Source organism: Lolium perenne, chromosome 7, assembly GCF_019359855.2.
Source record: "Lolium perenne isolate Kyuss_39 chromosome 7, Kyuss_2.0, whole genome shotgun sequence".
NCBI lineage: Eukaryota > Viridiplantae > Streptophyta > Magnoliopsida > Poales > Poaceae > Lolium > Lolium perenne.
In genome coordinates, this window is record NC_067250.2 from 136,427,338 (window position 1) to 136,438,441 (window position 11,104).

The 11,104-nt window shown below is 42.5% G+C and overlaps 1 protein-coding gene across 1 annotated transcript; it reads left to right on the forward strand.

Moving 5' to 3' along the window:
- The first annotated feature begins 5,704 nt into the window (after positions 1 to 5,704).
- On the forward strand, positions 5,705 to 6,730 carry LOC127301718 (2-hydroxy-palmitic acid dioxygenase MPO1). The gene is made up of 3 exons (XM_051331983.2): positions 5,705 to 6,152; positions 6,258 to 6,326; positions 6,455 to 6,730. The coding sequence occupies exons 1-3, from the start codon at positions 5,769 to 5,771 to the stop codon at positions 6,569 to 6,571; spliced, it is 570 nt and encodes a 189-aa protein (XP_051187943.1). The 5' UTR covers positions 5,705 to 5,768; the 3' UTR covers positions 6,572 to 6,730.
- Positions 6,731 to 11,104: the final 4,374 nt, after the last annotated feature.

Below are 11,104 nucleotides of genomic sequence, written 5' to 3' on the forward strand. Positions count from 1 at the left end.
GTGGCATGAAACACATCTCCCTTGTTGAGATCATCTCAACATAATGTGAACAAAATATATGTATGTTTTTCTTGGAAGCTAGCATCAACAATTCCTGATAGAATTATGTAATTTGAACACCAGTTCGCTGTGTAGAAAGCTATATACAACACAATGCTATGTAGTAAGATAATAACGGATAGCAACTTATCACCAATTAGAGGATACCTTTAATGAAAGCCAAAGCAATGAGACATCTCTCGAATGGTCCAATGATTGCCACTATCATTGGCTTTATCTGAACTTACTGTTTTCGTTCACAATCTTCAGGTATCGATTTAGATTTCCTTTCAAGCATAGGATGGTTATCTACCTGGTGTCCATTGCACCCTGATGCTTCAACCTCTACGCCATTAAATGGATCCTTCTTCATAAGATCCTGATGGAAAAAAGTATCTCAAGTAAATGACTACATATAATCAGTAAAATAATCACTCGAGAAGTTACTAAAAAGTTAATGACTACACATGATTAGGAAAATGATCACTCGAGTAATTATTAAAAAGGTTGTATGATACTAATTCTGCAAGTTCACTAAAATCCATCTGTCCCGACTAAAGTTCTCATCAGATTGATTAAGTATGCCTTAAATCAACAAATACCAATGGAATTCGCACGAAAAGCCATGAAGATATATCCTACAAATAGAAGTGCTCTAGAGAAAAGAAGAACATGGATATCAACTCATCGACAGGCACCACCAGTTACTGCTATCAAATCATTTGGTATGGTAGCAATTGAGAGTGCATGGAAAAATTACAGAGCCGCATTTTTGCATCTTGTACATGAACACAGATGTACAGAGTAAATGACTAATGCATGGAATAAAAAGTAAATGCAAATAAAAAGATAAATATGACAAAAGCATTCATCATGTGCCATGCCGACCAAAATTTTCACAGGGAATACAAACAAAAGTAACACGTGATGAACTAATAAGTAAATAATAAGAAGTAAGCTCCAGTTAATTTAAGAATCACACTGTAACTTTCAGGTGAGAAACAAAGAGAAGTTCATATACCCACTGACTTATCTCGGAGGATCAAAAGATATTTTGCTTTGTTAATTTGCCTCCACTGACTTATCTTGTAACTTTCCATTGCACGATCTCTCACAGATAGATTTTAAGAGGAAGCAAAACCTGATATAAATTTGAATCCCTTATTTTAATAGTAGACTGAGCTTTAAGCAGGGAATCCCTGCCAAATATCAATTATCTAAGAATAAAAACACTCTTGTCCTTATTTGCAAATAGCAATTTCAGACATGCACTACCAATTCTTCCGCATTCTCCAAAAAAAATACCAATTCTTCCAGAAAAAATGCTAACAAAAGCAAGTTGCATTGTTGTGAAGTGTTGTAATAAGAGCAACTGCAACTCATACATCCCAGCAAATGTGAAGTTTGTGCCTCCAATCGGTCACAACACCTATCAGTACATCAATCAGCAAAAAGACCACAACCTGAAAAATGCACCCGCTTTGAATGAAGGAACTAACACGGAATCTCATTCAAACTTAGAAGTAACTGAAATATACACTGTTGGCTTGTAAAGGTTCATGTCAAGCAGGTCAAGTTGTTGAACTGCTGCCGACTCTATGAACATGATATAATTTTACCTCTCTTAAGCTTCATGTCACAGGTCAAGTTCATAAAAGGCTCATGTCAGTTATCAAGCAGTCAACAAATATCAATTATCATGAAAGGAGTTGCCTGACATAACTAAATAGGAAGTTCCGCATCGCAGCAAAAGAATGTTTGTTGCAAACAGTTCAAATTTAACTTGAGAAGTACACAATCACATAAAAGAAAAGAAATGTAGATGTACTCATAGTCCTAGAGCAACGACAGTTGGTGGAACATCTTCTTCAAGTAGTCAACGGTCAGGTCACCGTAAACCTGTGTCATGTTGGATATATGGTCAGAGCAATGCAACAATCATACACTTACTTTTACTACAGATGAATTAGTAAAAAAGTGCAGCATCATTTTTGCTGGTTTTCAGAGGTTGTCACACGGAAGGAGGCTTTGTCCATTAATTAATTTTTAGATAACTTATCAGCAATACACTTGTACACAACAATTACACAACGCTCGCGCGAGAAAAAGCAGCAGAAAGCGTGTAGGAGAGGGCTGCAGTCGCTGGTTCACCACACAATCGATTAGCAGTAAAAAGCTCACCGCGGAAGAAGAACAACTCAACCGCACAGCTCGTGGAGGTGGAGAAGGTAGTGAGGCAGCCCAGGGAGGTCGTACGGTGAGAAGGTACAAAGGGAACGGAGGAGGGGTGTAGGCGTCCTAATATGGTGACGTTCAGTGGTGGCCCGTGCTCCATTGCTGAGCTATATATCAGCACACATCACAAGTGAAAGCGGATATCTCCACAATTCCACAAGTTAGAGCACACATCTGGAGTAGATTTATTATTATAACAAGGTAATGATAAACGATCCCAAAAAACCGATGTCCAGGTCGGCTCAGCCAATTATGAACAGAGTTACAGTAACCAATCTTCGGCAGGCAAGAATCACGACTCGTCTCATCCTTCGCAATTGGCAGTAGCACAGGATATGCAAATGGAAACCGGAGAACCGAGATTACCACCCAATGATGAGAGGGTCGTCGGCAGACGCCGGCATCATCCCGCTCGACGAAGCCAAATCCTAAGCCGGGAATCTCGATGCTGAGCCGCCACTGCTAAATAAGAAGAAATAAGATGGGGAAGGAAATTACAACGCTGGACATAGGGGAGATAACACTCACCTGTGCACGGCTAGCTCGGGATCGCCCCTTTCTCGTAAGCACGCTACGGCACACCAAGTTCCTCCTAGATAGCCGTCCCCGTGCACACAAACCAAATCGTACGGCGACCATGGACATGGCAAACAAAAAAATCACACTGCGAGGTGAGCGTCGGTGTACCAAAGGCGGCGTGGGCGATCTCACGCCCGGATTTGGCCCAGGCGCCGGCGCGCCACACGAGTCGGCAGCCGGAAGAGCGATAGAGCAGGGATAAGCCGGCCCCGGCATCGCCACGCCGCCCGTCCCCTACCACGAGACCGCCACAGCCGCCCCAGCCGCTCGAATCCGCCATCGGCGCCACTTCCCAAACAGCCGCGACGCGGGAAATGGGGGCTGCCGCAACGGTGGCGCGGGAAGGCGATGAAAGCGCGGGGCGCCCCTAGCGGCAGGGACGATTTGGGGTGTGGTGGCGCCGGCATGTAGTGCTTCCGCGCTGGGCAGGAGCAGACCCTCCCCTTCTTCCCCAAAAATCCCAGCCATCGCTGGGGGTGTGGGGAGAAATTCACGGCCCGGCCAGCGGCGGAAGGAGCATCGAGTAAACGGGAATGGCGACCAGGAGAAGAAGACCCGAAATAGGTGATGCACGGAAAAATCCACCGCGGAGGAGCAGGCAGTTTCACGGCGTGGCATGTGAGAATCGACGGGAGTTTTCTAGACCGAGGTCAGAAGAGAGGTCAAAGCGGTGCCGACAAAGCCCTGAACAGAAACTGATGCTGGCCTACCACAAAATGCAAAAGCCACATGATCTCACACGCAGAAGTGAAGCTGATCTCACACGCGCCAGCAGCCGTTCGAGTCACATAGCACCTAAAACTGCTAGAAAGCACCAAAGCTGTACACATGCAGAACCCAGCGAAAACTAAGTAATCCATACATCAGACGTGTCAGCTCCACGTTAATTCCTAGCAAGTCTCAAAATTATGAAAAAAATGATGTTTGTTACCCTTTTATATAGTAGTTATGCCAAGACATCACCCAATTTCAAACAATCAATTGATACAGGGAAATGTGAACGTCATAGTGAAGGATATTTTAAAATCTCGCACCGCCCACTTTCCTTTCCACAACTCTGTTCACATTAGATCAGTCCCGTACACTGCCTGAGGCCTAGACACGTCAGTATTAATTACGCCTGCTAACGGTCACGAGCAGATGCAGCCATGAATGCTAATGAAGCGTCAGGTGAAAAGCTTTTCCGTGGACGTCTTAAACTATTTAGACCGATTGCAACGTCGCCGACGTGTGTTTACACGGATTCACACGAGAATCGTAGAAACTTGAGGTAGTTCGGGGATTACTTCAGATTATGGATTTTTAAAACTTTTTTTTTCGGAAATTTCAACAATAATCATCAATAGCAGCATAAACAGACTTAAAAGTAATAAAATTATAATAAATAGATTTTTGAACTACCTAGCGACAATTACAGAAACTAGTGCGAGCCGAAGGTGCATCGACGTTATCGCCCCTCCATCACTAGAGCCATGTAAAGCTTGTTGTAATAGAGTTTGTTATTGTAGATAAACGAAAAATCGTCACATACTAAGGCACCAGAGCAACAACCATCGTTAATGATGACAATTGTATATCGAAAAAGACTAACCTAAAACCACACCAACGAACACAAAAACCGACTTAATCCTAGGAGATCCGCCAGACACACAACTTCACGAGTCTCCGCCAACCCTAGACACACCACCAGAGCAAGGATAAGGTGAAAAAGATCTTATTCTGACTTTAAGAACGGGAATCCACCCGCCGACGACGAGAAGGCATTGTCTGCCATACCTCCGAAGCTCCAAGGCCGCGAGAAGCGAAGCAGGCCAACGACATCACCGATAGGGAACATAATCCTAGATAGGTTTTAGTATGGCCTCCTTCGGATCACTTCTATGTCTCCTTGCCTCTGGTACTGGTTTGATGTAGTAGTATACATCTGGATACGTCTAGCTTTTGTCCTAGGTAAAATTTCTTAAATCTTACACATTTCTTCAAAAAATATCAATATTTGTGATACTAAATTAGTATTATTAGATCCATTTAATTTTTTTAAGCTAGAGCCATTTTAAAATTTAATTTTATGATGTACGAATTTGATGTCATGTATGTTGATGCATTTTTTTATAAAGACCAAATTTAACAAATTTAAACTAAAAAAAAAGCCAAAGGCACACGCACTTATCCACTGTCGCATCAGTCATTTTCTTTTGCGTGCGTACACGTTAGCTTTATGTGCCTTAAATTTCACATCACTATGCATGTTCATTGGAAAATGTTTTCAGACTGGAACATCAGAGACCTTTTTTGAGAGTAGAAAATGTTGTGTATCAAATGTTTTCGGACCTGAGTACTATGAATCTATGATTATCTGAGTGAAAACCCATAGTATCATGTTACGGTTTAACGTCGAGAAGCGTATGGAAAAGCTTTGCGTGATAGATATTTTTCTAATTAGTTGTACATGTACTCCCTTCATTCCAAAAAGAAACTGCGTAACTTTATCTGAATACGAAGGAAATATTAACTTCTGAACATTTTGATCGATGTTAAACCATTATATTCCCCTCATAAGATACTACTCCCTCAGCAGGGAGTACATTTCTTAAAAGAGATCTCTTCTTAAAATTAGACAATTTCAATCTACTGATAGGGTAAAGTGGTAAACAACTACTACATGGAACTTTATGACTAGCGTACACGTTATGATCACAACATCAGTTTTCAAATTACTAGATGATTATCTTTTGAAACTCACTTTTTTTCTGAGCTCCTTGAAACTCACATTATGGTGAAAGCAGCTTTGTCGTGTCGAGCTTATATCGGCAGCACAACCGCACACTTTTGGTGCTTAATAAAAAGGTCTCGGCCTCACTGATGGTGTGTGTCCCTAGATCGTTGGTTCAGTTGGAAGTTGGAGGTCGTCGTCCATGGAGGTCAAGAGGATGCCGCGCGGCGTCCTGGACCTGGAGGCGCAATTCGCCTTCTTCCGGTCGCAGCACCGCCACCCGGTAAACGCCGCCGCGCACGCGCTGCTCGCCGGCCCCATCCTCTTCACCAACCTCCTCATCCTCCACTTCCTGCCCCTGCCTTCCCCGCTCGACCCGGCCCTCGCCCTCTCCCTCGCCTACGCCGCCGCCTACCTCCTCGTCGACCGCCGCGCCGGGGCCCTCGCCGCGCTACTCTTCCTCGCCGCCTGGGCCGCCAGCCGCACCCTCGCCGCCCGCCTCGGCTTCGCGCTCTCCTGGAAGGTCGTGCTGGCCACGCAGCTCTTCTGCTGGACCTGGCAGTTCCTCGGCCATGGCCTCTTCGAGGTAACTTTCGATCTGTTTTCTGCATTTCCACAAGTTCCTGGCAACCAACCTAGCTGTGGCGACCACATATTGACGATTGCTCGCTGAATCTGCTTGTTCTTGCAGAAGAGAGGACCAACGGTGAGCGAACTTCCTGAGGTGTTCTTGATGGAGCCATTCCTCATCTTGCTGCAGGTAAACACCAATCAATTCTTGAATCTTGAAAGACAAATCATGTGCATAATCGACTAGAAATTTTATCGGCATAACGTTGTTAACAGTACTCACCCCGTAGCAAATGCTGGCTCTTCTTGTCTGCACAGATACTGAACAAGCTGTTTGGCTATGAGCCATACCCTGGATTCAGCAAGAACGTGGATAAGAAGATGGCCGCCGATCTCAGGGAGAGTAGAGAACTAGAGCAGAGGAAGATCAACTGATCAGATTTGTTCCGGTCGGTGGGAGCGATGCACGGAATCTTATATAAGTAGCAATCTCTGCTTACGTTTGTGATGTCTATGCATGTTGTTTTAGATATGCCTTGTATAATAAAGTAAACAACGGAACTTTCTGAACTGGACGATGCTTTTCCCTTGAAATTTCTTTTGCCAGTCGCCAGAAAGATATGCACCCAGATTTTACCTGCTGAATAGTCTGCTAGGCAATTCGTCGAACACCCCGGGAGCAACCAGAGCTTCAAAAACGGCTGTGGGAATGGGGGAGAAAGCGCATCCACCAAGAAAATCTTCTCACGGTGGTACTAGCGAGCGTGTAGGTGCACTTTCAAGGTCACGGACAGGAAATTAGCAACCAAAGCTGCTACCTTCAAACTAATACACAAACTCTTTTCAGAGAGCACCCATCGGCTTTTTTTTAGGGAAATCACATGCTTTATTAAGTCAAAACCAATATTGTACAATTAGCCTGGAGGCTGTTACTAAGAAACTCAGGACTAACATGTAGCCACACTGAATCTTACATGTCCACACGCATAACACACACACACACTCATGAGCCACCACATTAGCTGTGCGCCTAATAAAACAAAAATCAAAGGACTCAAAAGAAGAACATAATTCTTCTACCTCGCTAATGATAGGAGCTATCCAGGATCTATGCTCAGATCTCTTCCACAGCCAAACGAGCTCCTCACAATTAGATTCGCAGATAATTTTACTGTAACCTTGTTGATTAGCGAATACCACCTGCACCATGCACTCCTAAAACCCCTTCATCACGCGCTACACTACCACCTCCAGCTACTCACAAATCTTCTCTAATCGCACCATCGGAGTCCAGCTTAATAACTCCAGACTCTGGGTCATGCCATGTACACGGTGGTGCCTTTTCTTCCGGATTCTTTTTAACCTCCAGGTAACCCATTTTTTCAGATATGAAATCAGTTGATTTTACCGGATCATAACCTTTATCATCATGGGTCCATCTATTTCTAGAGTCTCAGATTACTGACATGATCAAGACAAACTTTTCCCGTTCTCCATTGTTGAAAGATGATTCACAAAGAACATCCACCGCCCAGCTCCTAGGATGCAACCTTGGAAGGTTCAAATGCAGAATCTCCCGTGCTGCCACCCAAAAGAATTGGGCATGCCCACACTCGATCAACGCATGATACAAACACTATGATGCTGATTTACAAACCGAGCAGGTACTTTCAACTCTAACATGCCGCTTGGTGGGAGTTGCGTAATTAGGCAAAATGCCTCTGAGAACTCGCCACCAAAAAACTTGTGTCCTCGGTAAAACATCGAGCTTCCATAGCTTCTTCCACTTCTCGTCATTCCACATATTTGAGTGGTCAACTTCATTAGTTTCAGCCGCCACCGTTTTGCTCTTTAGGTCTAACTATGCTTGATAAGCCAAGCGTACAGAATAAACTCCAAATATATCGTGATGCCACCGTAGCTAGCCAATCCTCCCCAAGGCTTCTTAATGAGATTTGTAAGATCAAGTCTACTTTGAGAGAGGGAAGGTAGCTCGTACCAACTGTGCACGCCATTTGTGTTGAAGAGGGTCAATGAACTCCTCCACTTGATCGACACCCAAATCAACCAATCTACCTATAGGCGTCCTCGCACAAGCTCCTGGTATCCATCGGTCATTCAAAATCGAAAATCTAGTTCTATCTCAAACCCTCTTAATGAGCCGTTTCAAGAGCTTGTCGTCTCGCGAAAATAGCTCGCCAAGTTCGCGACACTGTTTTTGGTGAATTTACCGTCATAAAATCACTATTTGGATAATATCTACTCCTAAGTACTTGGAGCACATAAAGAGTGTGGTTGAGTGAGTAGCCTCCATCCTTGGTTTCCCAACAAGGCCAGATTGAACAATTCTAGGTCTGGGAAACCCAAACCTCCACTACACTTGGTCTTGAGACTCTTGTATTGTCAAAAGTTTCTACCCTTTGTGAGGACTTGATTGAAGATGCTGATATTCCGCAGGATTTAGATTTTCAACTAGAACATCTAAAACCAATAGTTAAGGTAAAGAAAATTAGACAAAGAAAAGTTTATGATACAAGCAATATTCGGAAAAGCACTAGGAAAAGAGTTAAGAAACAATTTTCATAATGCAAAATATCAAAGGTATTAATTGGAATCCAGGTGGTTTTGGAGATACTGCTAACATTTGTTTGTCAAAGAGGCTATTCGGGAACATAAATTAGATTTCATAGCTTTGTTGGAAACTGGGAGATCTAATTTCTCGATCCCTTTTTTGAACCAATTAGCTGCAGGTTATAATTTCTCTTGGTTTTGCTTACCACCACATGGTCGCTCAGGGGGTATTCTAGTGGGAATAAACTCCGATACGCTACAAGTGTTAAAAGTAAGTACAGGAGATTTTTGTGTCAAACTTCACATCAAATGTAAAAGAGATGGTTTTGAGTGGATTCTGGTGCCGGTCTATGGGGCTGCCCAAGACTTGCATAAAGCAGAATTTTTGGCTGAATTAGTAAGAACTTGTGAATCTGAAACACTACCTATGTTGGTAGGGGGTGATTTCAATATTATTCGTAAAAGGGAGGAGAAAAATAATGATAATTTCAAAGCGCGTTGGCCCTTTGTCTTTAATGCAATCATTGAACACTTAAATTTGCGTGAAATTACACTCTCTGGGAGACAATTTACATGGGCAAGTAGGAGAGAGGTTCCCACATATGAAAAGCTAGATAGAGTTCTAGCATCAATCTCGTGGGAATAAAAATTTCCTTTGGTGACTGTTAGAGCCTTAACTAGAGCTGATTCCGATCATACTCCAATACTCATTGATTCAGGTGTGAAAGCACATCTGGGTAACCAAGCAAAACTCTCTTTTGAGCTACATTGGTTGCGGCAAGAGGGTTTTTTTGATATGGTAGTAAAGGAGTGGAATTCAGTTATAAGGGGAGCTAACCCAATGGAGACTTGGCTAAATAAGTTAAGACACATTAGACATTTCCTCAAGGGATGGGCAAAAAATCAGAGTGGCAAGTATAAGAAAGAAAAAGAGAGATTGTTATATATCATTGATCAGCTTGATTTGAAAGCAGAATCAAGTGTTTTGAATGCACGTGAGAGAGAGGAGCTAAAAAAGGCAAACGATAGTTTGAATAAATTAAGAAGAGATGAAGAATCCAAATGGGCCCAGAGAGCGAAGGTAAAGCATATTCAGGAAGGGGGTAATAACACGAGATATTTTCACCTAATAGCGAATGGTAAACATAGAAGGAAAAAAATCTTTCAATTAGAACAACAAGAGGGGACTATTGTTGGGGAAGATAATTTGAAGGTTTATATTACTGAATTCTACAAGAAATTGTTTGGAGCACCGGTTCCAACCAATATTTCTTTGGTTGAAGAAGAGATACACGACATTACGCAAATTTCATCGATTGAGAATGAGATCTTAACGGCCCCTTTTACTGAAGAGGAGGTTTTTCAGGCAATTTCTCAGATGGAATTGAATAAAGCTCCTGGACCAGACGGTTTTCCAGCGGAGTTTTACCAAAAATTTTGGGATGTAATAAAAGGGGATTTGATGGCTTTATTCTCACAGTTTACTAATGGGGATTTGCCTCTTTATAAACTGAATTTTGGGGTTATCACGTTGTTACCCAAGAAAGAGAATGCTGTTCAAATACAACAATATAGACCTATTTGTCTACTGAATGTATGTTTTAAAATATTCACTAAAGTTGGTACGAATCGCATCTCGGGGATTGCCCCGCGAGTTATAAAACCAACCCAATCAGCTTTTATGCCATGAAGGAATATTTTGGAAGGGGTAGTAATACTGCATGAAACAATTCATGAACTGCACACTAAGAAGATGGATGGGGTGTTATTTAAAATTGACTTCGAGAAAGCTTATGATAAGGTGAAATGGCCTTTTTTACAACAAACTTTACGAATGAAAGGTTTTGCTCCAGAATGGGGGAGAGTAGTGCAACAATTTGTTCAAGGTCGCAGTGTTGGGGTGAAGGTGAATGATGATATTGGTCATTATTTCCAGACAAAAAAAGGGCTAAGGCAAGGAGATCCTCTATCTCCAATGCTTTTTAATATTGTAGTGGATATGCTCGCCATCTTAATTGAGAGAGCAAAAGAAGATGGTCAGGTAGGAGGGCTCATCCCTCATTTAGTTGAGGGAGGTCTCTCAATACTACAGTATGCTGATGATACTATCCTTTTTTTGGAACATGACCTCAACAAAGCGGTTAATATGAAATTAATTTTATGTCTCTTTGAAGAGTTATCGGGGCTCAAAATTAATTTTCATAAGAGCGAGATTTTTTGTTTTGGAAAGGCAAAGGAGGAGGAGAACCAGTATAAGCAGATCTTTGGATGTGATGTTGGACAACTCCCCTTTAGGTACTTGGGTATTCCAATTCATTACAAGAAACTCAAAAATTCAGATTGGTATCCGGTAGAAACACGGTTTGAAAGTAAAGTAGGATGCTGGAAAGGGAAGTT

Coding starts and splice junctions, on each gene's coding strand:
- LOC127301718 (XM_051331983.2), top strand. CDS start 5,769: ATGGAGGTCAAGAGGATGCCGCGCGGCGTCCTGGACCTGGAGGCGCAA. Junction 6,153..6,257: donor TCGGCCATGGCCTCTTCGAG/GTAACTTTCGAT, acceptor TTGTTCTTGCAG/AAGAGAGGACCAACGGTGAG. Junction 6,327..6,454: donor CATTCCTCATCTTGCTGCAG/GTAAACACCAAT, acceptor TTGTCTGCACAG/ATACTGAACAAGCTGTTTGG.